The sequence below is a fragment of the Pteropus alecto genome, unplaced genomic scaffold (genome assembly GCF_000325575.1).
Source record: "Pteropus alecto unplaced genomic scaffold, ASM32557v1 scaffold98, whole genome shotgun sequence".
In the NCBI taxonomy this organism is placed as follows: Eukaryota; Metazoa; Chordata; class Mammalia; order Chiroptera; family Pteropodidae; genus Pteropus; species Pteropus alecto.
Window position 1 is genome coordinate 18,650,827 of NW_006443570.1, and position 17,817 is coordinate 18,668,643.

Sequence of the window (17,817 nt, forward strand, 5' to 3'; positions counted from 1 at the left end):
GAATAGGAAACGGAAAATGCTGAATTTTAAATAAGTTGAGACTGAGGTGTTTGAAGCACCAATAGTTATCTGTGCTTTATCTTAGAATTCTGATTTATAGTATCTACTCTAGTTGCTAAGAGGCTTTTTATGTTTACTTCTTAGGTCTGATCGGACTACTCTCTAGTTAAGTGAGGTTCTATACATATCTCAAATAAATAAGATTTAGCAAGCACTGGTTCTATTCATTTAGGAGAAAAACTCCAAAGCAAAGTAAAACAAGTGAGGAACATGTACCGACTTGTACTTCTGCCATTTATGTAGTAATTTCCTTCTATGTCAACACCATTGTTAAGAGCCCTGAAATTTTTAAAGAATGCTGGCCAATGTGATGAAAACATTAGCACAATATAACCCAACTTCCCTGTGTGCTAGTTATCAAAGAAAAGGAGTGCTCAAAAGACAAAATTCCTTTAAAGAATTTAAAGTGCTTTAATGTTAGTGGTTTAATGTATTAAAAAAATTTTATAAATGTAGTAGGAAAATATCACTTTCATATGTAATCCTTTTCTTATTTAGTTTTATATTAATAAAGTTTAACCTTTCTAATAGGTTATTTTATCAGCAATTAAACTCCTGGAATACTATATTCCTGAATTCTTTTAATACTTTAAGATAACCATGGCCAGAAACTACCTTATAAACATGTATGTAAAATGCTTTAGGAAAAAAAATAGACATCTATCTCTAACATACTAACTTGATTTTAACTCATGATAATCACAGCAAGCAAAATAGCATATTCCTCTAGTTAGTCAATTCAGTGAAGAAATTCACTAATGTATACAGATAAGAGAAATAACGAAGTGGCATTCACTGGGTTCTTTAAATAAGCAAGTAGATTTTAGAAGACTTTACTTGAATTCCTTGATCTCTGCCAAAGTTCATCTGTTTACACCAGTTGTTTAGAAAATACTCAGTAGGATATTTTCAAAGAGCAAATGGCAGGTCAAGTTTAGAAAATGTGACTTCTTCACTAATTATATTTAAATAGCACACAGTGAGAAAGAAATTAAGATCCCTATGGGACACTAGAGAAAGCCTGAATTCTTAATCTTCAAAGAAAAAAAATACCAAATGTTAAATCGAAATTTTCTCAATTACATATTAGAATTAAATGTAACTTTTAGTATATATTAGATTTCTAAAATTAAGTTTGAGCCTTAAGTTATTTATTTTTTTTAAAAGGAATAGTTAACCATGTTCAACATGAGCTAGCTACATTACCTCAAATATGCCAAAGCCCCTAGGTTTGAATACAGTATAAAAGAAAATTACCCTTAATTAAAAAACGGTGTATGTGTATACTATGTCTTCACCGTTCACATCTAATAAAACACCAGAGGGCTGTGAGAAAGGGGTGAAGAGTTAAAGAAGTACAAATTAGTAGTTGATAGATGGTCATGGGGGTGGGGAGCATGGCATAGGGAATACAGTCAGCAGTAATGTAATGGCTAGGTGTAGAACCAGAGGAGAGAAAAAGCAATCACTGTGGTCATTCCATAAACTATATAAATGTCTAACCAATGTATTTATGCGTGACAAAAAAAAAAATTTAAAAAAAAAAAAAAAAAAAAGGAAGAAGCAGCATCTCTGATATGGCGAAGGCTCTCTTCCATGATGTGACTGCTGCCAGACCCTGGAGCTAGATCCAGCTAGTTCCAAGCCAGAATAGAGACTGCTTCCTATAGTAAATCTCCTCAGGGACTATCTGATTTACTACTCCCCTGTCCTGGTTGTTGCCTGCCCTGGACAAATATGATAAGGCATTTCCCCTCACCTGGGGTGAGTCATGCACCACTATTCCTATCCTACCTTGCCCTTTTCTATATAATTCCTTAGCGCCTGCCAAAAGGCACCGCACAGAGGAGACTCATGCTGCCCAAAACATGCCTCGTATATAATTTCCCTTAATAAACTCTTGATGTAAATAAAATAAAAAAATTAAAAACATTAGACTAAGACTCGGACTCAAGTTCTAGTTCTTGTCATTTTTAGATATGCATTCTCAGGCAAATTATGCTCTTCATCTGAGCCCATCTGTAAAATGCAGAGGTTGATTTTGATCACTTCTAAATTTCCTTCTATCTTAAAAATTATGAAATTTCTTAAATAAAAGGTTGGTGTTTCCCCAGAACTGGGAAGAAGGTTCCTTCATTTTTCTCCTCTTTTAAAAAAACTAGTTCTGAAATTTGTTTGTGATTCAGTGTTAGATTAAATAGCTATAATTATTTTGAAACAGGAAAATGATGCTCAAGCTACAACTCATCAGCTTGTTCTTTCTGTTTGTTGATAATACTTCGGGGACAACTCTTAACATTCGTGACCACAAGTTCTATGACAGCCTCGCATCCCAAGGTGAGTCTGAATTCTCAGACCACTCCAAATTCCAAGACAACTCCAAATCTCCAAACAACCCTGAATTCTAAGACGAACCCAAATTCTAAGACAATCTCGAATCCCAAGATAACTCTGAAAACAGCAATGACCTCAAAGATAGCCACGACTATGAATACAATGACTATGAAATGTGGTGGCACTACACTGAATCCAATGGACAGCATTCTTTCTTTTTTACATTATATTTTTGCTGTCTTGTGTGCACTCAGGGTAAAGTGAACTTGAACTGTTTACATTCCTACTCATTTCAGTTCTTTAACATCTGCTGAATGACAACAAGCACACTAGGAAAATCAAAATTTCAACTTCTTAGGAAATTATCATTGTCCTAGTTTAATTTGGTTATTTGCAAATTTTGATTGTGTAAGCCTATTACCTTAATAGGGTTTCCTTCCTTATAAATACTAAAAAAATGCAAAATACCAATGTTTGCAAAATTGAATTGAAAATAAGATTTTTACATTAAAGGTGTAAAAAAGGAAATTATGTGGGTGATGTTTAACCAAAGTATGCCTCTGTGTGTGTGAGAGAGAGAGAGAGGGATAAGAGGTGAGGAGTAATGTGTGTTGCTTTTGTATTTTATTGTTTATTAAAGACAAAACAGTGCTAATCTAATGACCAGAAACTCCAGTGCTCTATAAAACAACACACATATTTGTGTCACCATATTTCATGAATGTGTAATAATAACATGTTGTTATAGTAAAAAAAGGTGCCTATTCTGCTAACCTTTGTCATGAATAATATAACTGCTCCAATGAAAAGATCATCTTGCTTTGAGTAAACCTTTGTCTTGTGTTTCAAAGAGTCATTTGTAAATCAGATGCCTAGAATTCAAAACTCTTCCCTACAAAATTATATCTCATAACTGCTGGTGATTTTCTGGCTGCTCTACAAAGGTTAATTTAACTCAAAAACCTAGTATAAAATTTTTGCAGTGATAATAATCATGTTATTAATAGAGCAGTTATTAAGATTTGAAACCCAACTCTGACTCTTTACTAGTTATGCTACCATGAATTAAATATGTGATCCAGTGGAACTCCTAAACTTTGGTAATAAATTGACTGTAAGTGAATCACTTGAGGTACCTGTTAAATATGCAGATTAGGCTCTACCTCTCAGATTTTAATTTGGCAGCCCAACGTAGGGCCAGGGATATGTTTCTTTGAATTCTCCAGGTCATTCTGATAACAAGGTTTGGGAATGACTAACAATATCCCTAAACTTCAGTTTAGACATATGTCAATCATTGTCACTAATAATACCTCAGAAGGTTATTGTGAGGGTTCAATGAAAAATTATATAACATGTACAGTTTGTCTGATGCAGAGAAAACACTGAGTAAATGTTAGCAATTATTACTACTACCATCTCCCAAAATGCAGTTGCCAGGTATTCAATATTCCTAAGCAGAAAGCTCGGCATTGTAACTTTTAGGTTTTATATTTTTAATTACTCTTACAAAAATAATATGTGCTCTTGGAAACATGTAAAACAGTACAGAGATATCAGAAATATTATAACTGGTCCTCTATCTCCACCAATCCTACTCCCGAGATAAGCACTGTGAATAGCTTAATCACATATTTTCACACATTTCACAATAACATATATATTATACTCATGTGCATCCCCTACCCCCATAATACTCTGTATCTTGTATGATAAATGTCAGAATCATCCTCTGGGTCTCTTAAAAGCTGCATCAGAGGACTCTGTTACTTTTGCCTGCTCAGAATCCATTTTTCCTCATTCTGGCATCGGCAATTCAATTTTCTTTTGGGAAATCCTGTCCTCGTAACCCTCCTTTTGGTTCATGAAATTTGAGTAGGACAGGCTTCACTGCTGAGCTCCAGCTTCAGGCCTAGACAATCATCAAATTCTACCTTCCTTGCCATAGTGATTGTCTCAGGAACTGGCAGATGACTTAAGCCAAGCTAATAAGACTCATGCCTTGGCTTTAACTACTAGGAAAGAATTGTTTTTCCACTGGGGTTGTTAAGCTGAGAGAACACAAACCACAGCTGGTCATAGCTTAGGAAGAGCTTCTTAGGATAAAATCAAGCCAAAGAAAGCAGTCAAGAGACAGAGAAAACAGATATCCTGATGACACTGTTCAAAGTTCTGCATGTAGTCATGCAAGAAGCCTGTCCAACTCATTTTCTTAGGTACATGTGCCAACTGATATTCCTTTTGATTTACACAAGTTTGAATTTTATTTTTATAATGTGTAACAAGCAAAATAAAATTTAACACACAGCATATAACTTCATAATATAGACTTATAATCATTTATCAAGAATTCTCCTTTTGAAATGAAGTTACATTGTTTTCTTTTTTCTTTAGTCACTATAAACAATGCTGTAACCACTGCTCTTGTATTTATGGTATTTTAACGACTACATGAACATAAGTATGTGGGAGGGAATAGCAGGAAAAGATTCAAAACTCAAAACTAAATTAGGTCAAAATTATGGAGCCACTTGCATGCCTGATTACAGAACCTGGACTTTATATGGGAAGTCAATGGTTCTATTTAACACATTCAGAGACAAGATTAGATTTGTACTGGAAACTGCCTCCAGAAGCAATGTCAAGATGACCTGGAAGTAGTTATCTGGGGATTAGGGAGTATGAGTATAATGCTGCATTAGTACAGATAAGAGCTAATACGAGAGTCTCAGTGATGGCAGTGGGAAAAATGATTTCAAAAGACATTTACAAGGTACCTAAAAGTAATATTAAACCATTAAAATCCAATTAAAAAGATAAACAAAATTAAAACACACACCTAAGGACAGCCCCTGATGAAGGAATAGTACTAGGTGGTCATTTTGAATTATAAGACTGCTAGGCTAAGAGCATATGCTTCACTTAAGAGGCAGCCAGAAATCTACTGGTTGGCCAGCACCCAGCATTAAAGGTTTTGCCAAATGGAGATATTTGTAAGCTGAACCATATACTCTTTCTGGAATTTGAAGTGTGTAATACTGAAGTAATGAAGAATTACTAGCTGGGGCTAAAGCGAAAAGGATACAAAAAGAAGAAAATCATGATGTAGAGTTGAACATAAAGCCAAGAGAGAGTCAAAGAGCATAAATCAGTTCTAGAACTGACAGCCAGCTAGCTCTGGCCACAACGGCAGGATCTGCTTTAATTCATGTGTTTCCTGAGGCCTACCTTCTTGAGAAAATAAGAATGACTTCTTTGCAATAAAAGGCTAACTAAAACAACTTGCCACTTGAGAAAATAAGAATGACATCTTTGAAATAAAAGGCTAACTAAAACAACTTGCCAAGATCTCACTGCTTAAATTAAAACTTGGTAACTGATAATGAGGAAGATGAAGGAAGAAAGAATTTTATGATTTGGGTTTCTAGAATGGGAAGGATGGCAGTGCTACTGAGAAAAATTATTGTGTGAAGTTGATATGAATATACACTGAATTATGTTTTGGACATTTTAAGTTTCAAATGTCTGTGGACTATCTGTAATGAGATTGGAATCCACAGCTCAAAAGACTTTAACTAATTCACGGTAGTTTAAGGCACAGAAACAAGATATCAAAAGAAGTCAAACCCAAGTGCTCTTTGACAAAGTCAGCTGTATAGAGACAAGGTCCTCACTATATTCTTCTGGACTTGTACAGTAGAGAGACAAGGCCTCTCTCTGCTCTGTGCTACTGTGTGCTCATCTGTCCTGGAGCTAAGGCTCCATAGCAGGTGAAAATGGAGGCCAGGAAGAGCTCTAGTTAGTCTAAGTAAGAAACTGAAAGGATTAAAAATCTGAAATTGGCAGTCATATTGAAAAACAAAAACTCTCAAAGATACTCTGTACAGAATTTTGCAGGTCACGAAATTCTTCATGGGAGAGGCAGGTCAACATGGTTTTTAAAAGCATCTCTCTCTCTCTCTCTCTTTTTTTTTTTTTAACAAGAAAGATTCAGAAAAATTAACTTGTCTAAGATTATGCAGCTAATAAGCAGTAAAGCTGGGAATCCTCAGCACTCTGAAGTCACCCTATTATATAGGTTTCCTGGAAATTGTGGTGATTTAATCCCACAGAAGGTAACTGCATCAAGCCCATTCTACTTTCCCCTGGCCTTTTCTAGATCACTGCAGATAAGGAAAATAATCTTACAGGTTCTGGTCCTGAAAAAAAGAACCACTCTGCTTTGAGGTTTTCCAGAAATCTTTGCTAGTTATAAACTAACAAGAATTTAAAGGGGGAGGAGGACACACATCTCTCTCTCACCACTGTTTCACTTTTAATTACTCAAACAAAATAGGGAAAGTTGAAATACACTGTTTGTATTAAAGGTTAGGGTTGCAATACAATCATGGTTCATTTCAATTGCAAAAAATATTAAAATCTTAGGCAATTTAGAAATAGCAACTGAGATCAAAGTTGGAGAGAAGACTTCAATAGGAAGGTGAAGAGATGTCTGTGTACTCAGAGTTGTTAAAGCAGAGGACTAAGAATAAACACAAAATTCTATACTTTCTTGATACTGTATACCCCAGTTCTTAGGAATTCTTGGTCTTAATGCTATCTGGATCATCTGATTAAAAGAATTTCCCGCCTTCTACCTTCCTTTCTTCACTTCTTCTATTTCTCAATCTCCATTCCTATACACTGCCAAGTCTTTGCCACCCACGGTCATTAAGCCTACTGATATAATTCCTCAATTTATGTTAAAGTCAGAAACTCAGAAAGATTAATTCCAGGAGCAGGAAGGTGGATAGGGGAAGAGGGGTCAAATATATGGTGACAGAAGGAAATTTAACTTTGGGTGATGAATACACAATACATATATGATACATTATTGAACTGTATACTTGAAACCTACATGATTTTGTTAACCAATTTCATCCCAATAGATTTAATTTAAAAAAAAAAAATAAAGATTAATTCCTACAGCTAGTGAATAGCAGAACTAAGACTAAACAGTCCTTGAGATTCCAAAGCCTGTGGTCTACTATATCACATTGTCTCTAAGGTTCAATTACCATGAATTTATGGCACAATAAATGGGAAGAAGTATCACTGACCAAATGTCACAAATGAGTTCTCAAAAGGCAGGCAGAATGAGACAAGAAAGAAAAACAGCAGCAGGGAAAGCAATGCAAACATCATACCTATTGTTAAGGAAGAGCTCACAGCATTTACAAAAAGGCTTTCCAAGAACTAGCCTTAATCAAAGACAGCATCGACACACAAAATCAATTTTCTAGGCTGTCGTCTACGCCATCTTTATAGAAATTTCCCACAGCTTCTCTGAATTATTCGTTAAATAAACCTCATGCTGTCTTATACAGAATATTATTAAAAGTTCTCAGAAAGAGACTCTTATAGTTTCGTTTCTACTTTAAAAACAAGTTCCTGATTATCATGTCGTGGATATTATTTAATCAGAATACACCTAAAAACAAAAGATTCTTTGTGATTTTTTAGTCTTGCTAATTAATCCACTGTAGACAGTATTAAAAATATGATGTAGGAAATAGAAGTCAATATGAAATAAGTAGTATGAAAAGCAATTTCTAATATAATGAGCATCATTTTGGGACAGAAGGGCTCTTTACCCAGCTATATTCTCCCAGGTAAACTTGTTTTTAATTTCGGTAAAGTCAAATAGGAAAAATCAAACTTGCTGTCTCTCTATATTTGCTATTATTTTTAAAATTCTGTTAAGAGAAACTAAAACATAGTATATCTTACCTCCGTGCAACATAATAAAATATAGGATTCCCAGCTTTGGAAGTCCCAGCTTGGTAGAAAATACTTAACGTTTTCAAAGCCTTGAACTCTTCTTTTTCATGTACTTGATGCCTGAAAGAAAAAACCAACGTGCTTCCTGAAGGACAATTTGGCAACATGTACCAAAAATTTCAAGGTGTTACTCTGAACTGCACAGTGTGGTTCTTAGGATGATCCTAAGAAAACTACTGGAGAGGGATATTAATCACAGAATTGTTTTTAATCACAGTACTTTTTTCCTAGATAGAAGTTTTTTAAGTCTTTATTTTTTAAGAGTTCAGTTTATCAACTTTTTGTTCTATGGTTTATTGATTTTAAATGAGTAAGAAAGACTTTCCTTTGCCCATATTTTCTACTTCATGGAGTTTATTCTCATGAATGCTTATAAGCATCTTTTCCAGATGGTTATTCAGTTGTGCGAGCACCATTTATTAAAAGTCTATCCTAATCTCCCTGATTCTGAATACCACTTTTATCATCTATTAAATTCCCATATGTATTTAAATATATTTCTAAAAAAGTATGGTTTAATTTTTATATATTCTACTCAACACTTTGTGTGCATCTTTAACCTGAAGATTTGTTATTCATCAACCCTGAAAAATTCTCATCTGCCGTCTCTTCAAATATTACCTCTTTACAATTCTAAGCTGTATTTCTAAAACACCTACTAGACATGCTAGACCTTTTCAATCATTTGCATGTTAATCTATTTCATATTTTCCATTTCTTTATCTCTCTATATTTACTGTATGCTAGTTAATTTCCTCAGAAATTATCTTCCAGCTATGTATTTTAAAAGTATTTTATTTTTAAAATATATTTTCTTTTACCCAGTATTTCTACATGTCTCGTGTCTGGGGACATAGGGGAGAAGAGAAGTTGTATTATCTCAGTTGCTGGTACCAGGTCGGCATTTGCATTATTATTAATGGAAACAACCTAGATATAATTTGATAAGGGAAATAGGTACATATGAATATAGATAAATTACTGGAAGAGTATCTACCAAATGTTAACTGAATTTTATCTAAGAAGTAGAATAACTGAGAATATTTTACTTTCTTCTTTAGACAGCTACGTTTTGAATAATTTAACATTTTAATTTTTATAGTTCAGAAAATTATAAAGCTACTTTCACTTTTTTAAAAAGAAAAGTAGGACTTAAAGAGCATTAGTGGGAACTTGGAAGAGAGCAAAAATAATACCTAACATCTATTAAACATTTTATATATATACCAGATACTGTTCAAAGTATCTTACACATTATTAGATCATCTAGTTTTCAAAAGCACAGAAGATTGTTTTGTAAGGAAAGGTAAGGTCTTAGATAAAAGGAATAATAAAGAAGTTTTCTTAGAAAAATTAAAAAATGGCTAGGACATCCTCAATAATGTTGAATAAAAAATGGTTTTACATTCTTGTACTATGTAATTTTCATTTATGTAATATGAAAATGTTGTATGGAAAATTCAATTGCACAGGAATAAACAATGAGAAAAATGTAATAGTGCTAAAGATAAAAATTAAGCTGTAAAAGGGATTGTTTTATATTCATATCTTTTAAAATAATATCAAAGAATTGGAATCATTTGTAGAAAAGTGACCTACAGTAGTTCCCCCTCATCTGCAAGGGATACATTCCATGACTCCCAGTGGATGCCTGAAACCACGAACAGTACCGAACCCTAAATACATTGTTTTTTTCCTATACATAAATACCTATGATAAAGTTTAATTTATAAATCAGGTACACTAAGAGATTAAGAACAATTACTACTAATAAAATAGAGCAATTATAACAACATACTATAATAAAAATTATATAAATGGATTTGTGTTCATTATTAAGTAAAATAAGGATTACTTGAGTACAAGCACTACAATACCACAATGATCAATCTGATAAATGAGAAGGCTACTAAGTAACTAACCATCAGGTAGTACATACAAAGAAATGATTTTATGTCCTGGGCAGGATGGCACGAAATTTAATTATGCTACTCAGAACAATGCACAATTTAAAATTTATGAATTGTTTATTTCTGCAATTTTTATTTACTATTTTCAAACCACTTTTGACTGTGGTTTAACTAAAACTGTGGAAAGCAAAACCGCAAAAAAGGGGGAACTACAATTAATAACAGGCACAACGCAAAAGCATGTTATATGTAAATCTTTAATGTAAATTAACTTTTGAATGTCAGATTCTGGTATTTTCTTTCTGCCTCTGGCACATATTATGAACAAAACTCTTAATCCATAGTCACTATGAAGCATTTACTAAGTGTAAAATACTATAAAAGGTACCTTAAAGACTAAAGGATTCAGCACTACCCTCACTGTAACATCATAGAGGTGAATGTCTAACAAGGGTTTTTTAGCTCTGAAACTAAATCCCTCTAAATGAGATTCAAAACAAATGTCCACAGGATTTTTATAGAATATTGAAATATACTACATTTTCTGAGCTGCAATCTAAATACCATTTACTTTTAGGAGGGTTCTGAAAAATGTTATAGTGTGGTATAAGGAGTTAGGCACTTAAAATCAAAGGACTTATGAATTAGATGTGGACTCTTGGGCACATCTAATTAGTTATTAGTTATTCATTTTGAGTTACATTTCTTTATAATATGACAATAATCTTATCCACTCTCGCTGATAAGTATTAATGAAAAAGCACCTCAGAGCAATGTTACAAAATATTATACAATAAGATACTATTAGTTTTTTTTAAAGAAAATCAACTATGAAACAAACCATATTTCAACAATATATAAGGTAAGAGAAAAGCTAAATCCCAAAACATGGCAATTTGGCTATTAGATACATCTTTCTTGATAATCCTATCAAAAATACAAGCATATCTAACAAATGGCCCAGCAGTAAACCTTGCACCTCAACCAAAAAGAAAGCAATCAGGTACTTTACCTAGTCATAAATTCTTCAAACTTTGAACTGGTAAGGTTAAGGCTGGACCAGTGTGTATCTGCCACAGGTTTGTGCTCTGGAGGACCCAGGTATGCAAGAAGTGTTGCCATCTTATCAAAAGGTCGTCTTCCAACAGCTTTGTGATCCCTAGATATAGCAAACTACTTAGAAAAAAGTAGCAGTTCACATTTAGCAGTACACATTTCTTTAGATTGTCATTTGCTGCATTTCTTTTTATTGTCAGCTAGGGGTTCCTATTGACTTGTGAATAGCACAAATAGATCTTAGGGGTTACAAAGTATCACTGAGACATCTCTTAAAATATGACCACCCCCCAAACTACAAAATTTACATAAAAAAATCTTTTTTCCCCCCCAATATTCTTAATCCATTACCATTAAAAAGGCAATAAGTAAAACTAACCTTCTGATCCACTTTTTCTCATGATGAAAAGAATCTATTCTGAGAAACTATTATTTAGGAGTTGGACATACTGTCTCTGATATCATACTTCTGCTTAACCAGGGTAAATATAGATTTTCAATAACAAATATTTAAAGCTATTTATGAATAACAAGATACTATTTCACAAACATCAAGTTGGCAAAAATCATGGTTTGCTAAGGCCAATTTTGGTGCAGATGTGGATAAAGAGGTACTCTCACATAGTGCTGGTCGAAGTGCAAATTAGCGTGTATACTTTGTAAAGCAATGTGTCAGTATCTAGTAAAGTTGAGGCTGCAATTACAGAACTCGGCAATTACACCCTTAGGTAATATGCAAGGAGATAGTATGAAGAATATTTATTACATCACTACTAAAATAGTGAAAAACAGGAAACAATCCTAAGTATCCATCAATTAGGAAATGCAAAAATAAATTGTGATAGTCATTCGATGAAATGCTAACATAAGTTAAATAAAAACAGATATCGTTTAAGGAGACTACACTCAATATGTCACTTCTGTGAAATTTTGAAACACACAAAACTATGTTATGTATACTTATAATTTCCTTATTTTTTCAGTTACATAGAGAAAATATCTTTTTTCCCCAAGAAATAAAATGTTGTAGAGATCTGAAGTAATATAGTAAAATAAATAAAGTTAAAGCTAGGTGGATCTGTGTTATATTGCAGTCTATATTTTTTGAGTTTAAAATGTGTGTATTTTTTAACCACCCCCAAAAAAACTCTCTAGCGTTAATCGACATGAATATGTATGTAAATTATATAACAGAAGTGAATACATTTTAAAATTACAGTTTATTTTAGTGTCACATAGATAAAGCATCTTCATCCTTCTACTTTAAGACACATCAGTCATGCCGAGGTTTACTTCAATCCACTAACAATTCATAAAAGATTAAAATGCTCTCTCTCTAAAACTCCCATCTAATTAGTTATTAGTTAGCCTTAGTTTTATAGTCTTCCACCTTTCCCATGAATGAGCAAACCATTTTTATTGGCATTTAAAAATAATCTGGACTCACTTTATCTTTGTAAGAGAACTCCTCATACCCAGGAATTTGGGCCCTTTACAAATATACATAACTAGAAAAGATAGTAGATGATTTGGGCTACAAAAGACCAACTAAAAACAGCTAATGAAACAATCCTCAAAGAGATGATTTACAATTATTGAGTATTTTCTACATAAAGCTTTATTTGCATGTACTTAAGAGTAGCACAAATGGAATTATTATAAAATTAAAACATTGGCAATGTTTTAATTATTAAATTCCTAAGAATTAGCTGCTCTTCAGATTCAGATGCCAATACTCTTCTGATCTTCTAGTAAATTTAAACTTCTCTATTTGACAGTTTGCAAACCAAAAAAAGCCAAAGGGCTGATTTGTGATTTCTTAGCTTAATATTTAAAAAAAAAAAAAAAGTAACACCTAGACTTATTGATCATTTAATATGACTTAACCTTTTGCCTATATATGTTTAAAAAGAGTCTACATTTCTGCATTTATTTTTCCAAACCATAATTATAATTCTAAGAAGGTGTAAAGTAAAAGGCATTATTCATAACCAATAATTTACTTAATAGAAATTTAAACTGATAGTTTTCAATATGCCCATGACTGGGTACTCTTACCTGTTGCTAGAAAGATACTGGCCAATTTTCTCTTGATTGTTCCAGAGTAGACGATGTAAAGCAAGCACATTGCCATCACTGATGAAGGAAAGACTATGATTTACTGCATCACTTGTAGGACAATCAGATGCTATGTCAAGGAAAAATCTTAAAAAAATGCAAAATCATTAGAATTTTAAAAACCAGATACACTCATATACATGTTTGAATTACATTTATATAAAGTAACTTTGTGAAATAACAGATTACAAATATGCAGGACTTATTCACACATGTGACTGTCATTAAATGAAACAAGAAGAGACAAGGACAAAGTTGGTCTTCCATTTCTAATACCTGGCTTCAGCTTCAGAGTAGGCTCTGAAGCCAGACAACGAAATTTAGATGAGGCTCTGGAGAGAAGGCTGTTCTTTACAGATAAGGAAATGAGGCCCAGACAAGACAAAAGTTATATCACCTGTTAGGTCAGAGCCACGATCAGAACCTTTGTTCTCTTAACTTTCTATGGATAGTCAATCAATCTGCTAGAATATGAATCCTGTGCTAACATTCACTTTCTTTCCAATATGGCTTGCAGTGCAATATGGCTTACACCTTTTAAACTCCAGGTTCAAAGAAATTAACATAAATCATAATGAAAAACTGGAGAAGAGAGTTGTTCAAGTTAGCTGATCTTGACTATGAGTCAGATCCAATAGATTCACATTGCATGAAAAGTAGAATTCTAGACATTAATTTACATTTATAAAGCACTTTCTTATAAATTATCTTTCACTTCTCTAAAATCAACTCAGACAGGAAAATACTGTATAATCCCCAGTTTACAAATAAACACTCAGAGAAATAAATAAAAAGCAACTAGTTAGTTATGGAAACCTAACAGACCTCAAGTTTTCCAAAATCATAAAAGTTCAAGTTACTCATGCAAAATCTTAAGCATCTGCATTATTTGGTTTAAAGAGTAACATTTTAGTAGATATACTGCCGAGTGAAGTATCAAAAATATTCTAACGTAAAAAATTGTGATTATATGTTATTATGCATTATCTGTACCATTTTGACTTCAGTTTGTACTAAACGAATCATTTCCTTCTTCTCCTCCATATTTTAGCAACTTCAAATCCTTTATTTTAGCAATATGTCAAAAATCTCACCTGGTTTGCAAATAAGGTAATCACTACCAAAAAACAAGTAAGGATTTACTTCATCACTGTCTTTTACAGTAAAATAAAATAAGATTAATTATGTTCTTGACCTAGGTAGGGAAAAGAAAACACCTACACAGGAGCTTCATGTATACTAAGTATATGAACTTAAGTGAAATTAAAAATATGAGATTCAAACAGAGCAATCAACTAAGTGGCAGGCTGCTTACCTCCGTGCTGCATCAAAGTTGCTTTTCACAAAATCATTAAAAGGTCGCATATGCTCTTCTTTTGTGAAGAGAACATGATTGGCTATACTCTGAAGTATCTAAACAATATAACAAGTTATAAAGAATCAAATTATTTACTGTATGAAATCAACACATTTGTATGTTCTTTAAAAAACAAATTTTCTCATCAATATAATTTCTACTGGTGGTTAACATCAATTATTCCTCATTCTATAAAATACTAGATACTGTTTCTATTCTTATCCAAATATAAATGTAATTATTATATGTACACATATTTTCACATATAAAAATACATATTGAAATTTTTTTATTTTGTTATTTATGCTTACAGCACCTGGTCTTCCTAGGTGGTCTCCCATCCAAGTACTAACCAGGCCTGATCCTGCTTAGCTTCCGAGATTGGACGTCAAGCTTGTTCAGGGTGGCATGGCAGTAGACCATGGACCGTGGCTCCACTGGGGTGTGAACCCAGAACCTTCAGTGTGTAAAGCAGACGTGCTAACCACTACACTATGGAACCATGTCCACATACTGAAAAATTTAAATGTCTTTTTAACAAAAAAATCGTACAGCATCAATTTTGGTTTTCATTTCAGAATTTCCAAATGATTACACAGAAAATTATTTTCAGAAGACATTTGCTAATATTTTCTCAGGATAATAAGACCCATCAGTTAGAAGTCCAATGAATTCCTTTGTAATACAAATAAAAATAAAACAAAAGCATGCAAGTGAAAACTATAAGGCATATTAAAAATAAATTTAAGAGAAAGGACAATGAATATGAAAAACTGAAGATTTAGTTAAAAGAATTTAAAACAGATTAGCAAAATAACTCTTCACCTTTGACATTAACTTCAAGCCCCTTTCGATTCTAGGTGGTGGCTTTTTATCTAAAATCCCTGCTTCATATGGTGAGACAATGGCAGGATTGATAAATCTGAGGAACATGGCACTTCCTACTGCACCGATGCTGTTCTGAGGGAAACGTTGGCTAACTACCTAAAAAACAAGGAGTTGAGAACTGAATTTACGGTTTTAATTAAAACAAGGAAATAGGAAGAAAAGAGCTTGATGGTTAAACTTTGCATAAAAACTCTGAATCAAAGACTAATCTTCATGAACAACACATTACTATTTTTTCCTACTCCCAAAAAATCAGTAAATAAAGTTTATCCTCAATTCTTGACCTCCACTATTTTAAAACATAATGAAGGTATCTAAAAAAAAAGAAAAAAGAAAAAAAAGAAAAATCTCACAGATGAGTTGTGTAGACCTGAAAAAAGATCTTAATTGTATCATTATTTTATACCGCATGTTTGATGAGTAACAAAAACAGACCAAGTTTTCACACAAAGATTATCATATTTTACTAAGTTTAACAGACATCATAAGACCAAGAAGCACGCCTCTTAAACAATCTAATACCTAATAGTACATACTTACGTTTTGTTGTGTATCAGGTACAACTGAATTTCTTGAGCAAAATGGTTGCCATATACAAAACAAAACTTAGTTTTCTTAGATTCCTATCGAGAGAAAAAACTTACTTACAAGTAACGTTACTGACAGTTCCTTTTCTTCATCAGAATGCTTTATAATATAAAGATCTACCTATTATTTAAACCATGGAAGAAATGGAATTCTTGGGACCTAAAAGAAAAAAAGGATCCCACCAGCAGAAGAGGAAACCCCTTTATGTATCTCAATTTATAATTCTGTCAAATTATATATATAAAAAAGTTAAAAATGCAAGAAATGGTTGCCCACGATGAAAAACAATGTGAGCCTAATGTTTAAAATGGTTTTATTTTCTCTTTTTCTCTTTATAAAACATTCTATTTTGCAGGTAAAGTAACAGATTGGATTGGAGAAAGTGTTATGAAACTGGCTCAAGCTCTTATCTCTTCCCAAGTGCCTCCTGTTTTAAGTTAATTTATGAAAACGATACTATGAAATTTACATTTTTATAGGTAACATACATATTTATTTTTAAGGAACATTTTTGTAATATTTTAATCCCTGTAAGTTTTCTTGCTTAGGGTGGCTAACTGCTGCTTAAAGCAGTGGTAACTCTAACGGCAAAGCCACAGCACTCCACTCAGTATTCTGAGATTCCAGGGATAAACCTGCACTTCAAAGGATACTGGGAAAATGAGAAAACACAATTTATGTGCAGAAATCACATAACTCTAGTTGTCTTCACAATGCCTCAATAAAGTAATACTTGTCATGAATTCACATAGCTCACTGAATCCAGATTAATTCTGGAAAGAATAAGGATGATTTCATTTCATTCTATTCCCTTCATGTGGTATACATTTTAAATGTGTGTGTTCTTATTCAGAGCCTAAAATCTCAAAATACTTTTCTATTATATCTGACAGGGAATTAGTAAAAATAAGACTTTAGAGAATAATTTTTTAAGTCAAAGAAAAAATTTATAAGAGGCGATAACGAAGGAGTTATAACTAAATATTCTCACCTTCATTTAAGCTATGTAGCTCGAAAAGCTTCCTCTGTGTTATTATTAGTCCTTTGAGTGCCCTTGCATGAAGAACAACTTCACACTTAAATAAGAGGAAACTGGTGAAAGCAGCTATATATAGCAGCCTTAGTAGAATGGCTCTAAAACCTAAATAATGTTTTAGAGTTATTTTTAGCTGAAATATAGTTTCAGAAATAGAGGAAAGAAGAAACTGCAAGTGCTTTTACTACTCTAGCACAATGTCTGCGAGAGTAAGAACATAAAAATGAACATATACATACACACACAAAAAATTCTTTATACAGGTTCATAATGTTCATAGACCACCATTGCTACTGAGTGGTTCTTTTTAGAACTCCCAAATTTTAATCTTAAAACAGAAGAGTCATATCAACAAATCCACAAAAATTTAAAGCCTTTAAAGAATTAGCAAGAAGGAAGCAGATTAAAAACAGTTTTATATTTAACTTTAAATATGTTGTTTTAAAAAATTAGCATATATTCGTTTTAATCCATTAAAATGCTGAAATGGTTTTTTAAAAAAGCTAAAAGCCAGAGTTGGGTTTCCAAAAAACCAGTTAATTTATAAAATACTAACTTGCTATAAAAGTGTGTTATAAAAATCAATAACTTATATGCATATGAAGAGCTTTTTAAAATAATTTTGAAAATAGCTATTCACTGGTTTTCTT

At 32.7% G+C, this 17,817-nt stretch overlaps 1 protein-coding gene across 2 annotated transcripts in view; it reads right to left on the reverse strand.

The window, feature by feature from the left end:
- NF1 (neurofibromin 1) overlaps positions 1–17,817 on the reverse strand; it is a 210,654-nt gene that overhangs the window by 79,871 nt on the left and 112,966 nt on the right. For both annotated transcript variants that reach the window (XM_015599200.2, XM_006924984.3), the window contains 5 exons: positions 15,481–15,639; positions 14,614–14,711; positions 13,239–13,385; positions 11,137–11,283; positions 8,164–8,274 (listed from right to left, as the gene is read on the reverse strand). In XM_015599200.2, coding sequence (XP_015454686.1) covers positions 8,164–8,274; positions 11,137–11,283; positions 13,239–13,385; positions 14,614–14,711; positions 15,481–15,639 — 662 coding nt within the window. The remainder of the gene's footprint in view (positions 1–8,163; positions 8,275–11,136; positions 11,284–13,238; positions 13,386–14,613; positions 14,712–15,480; positions 15,640–17,817) is intronic.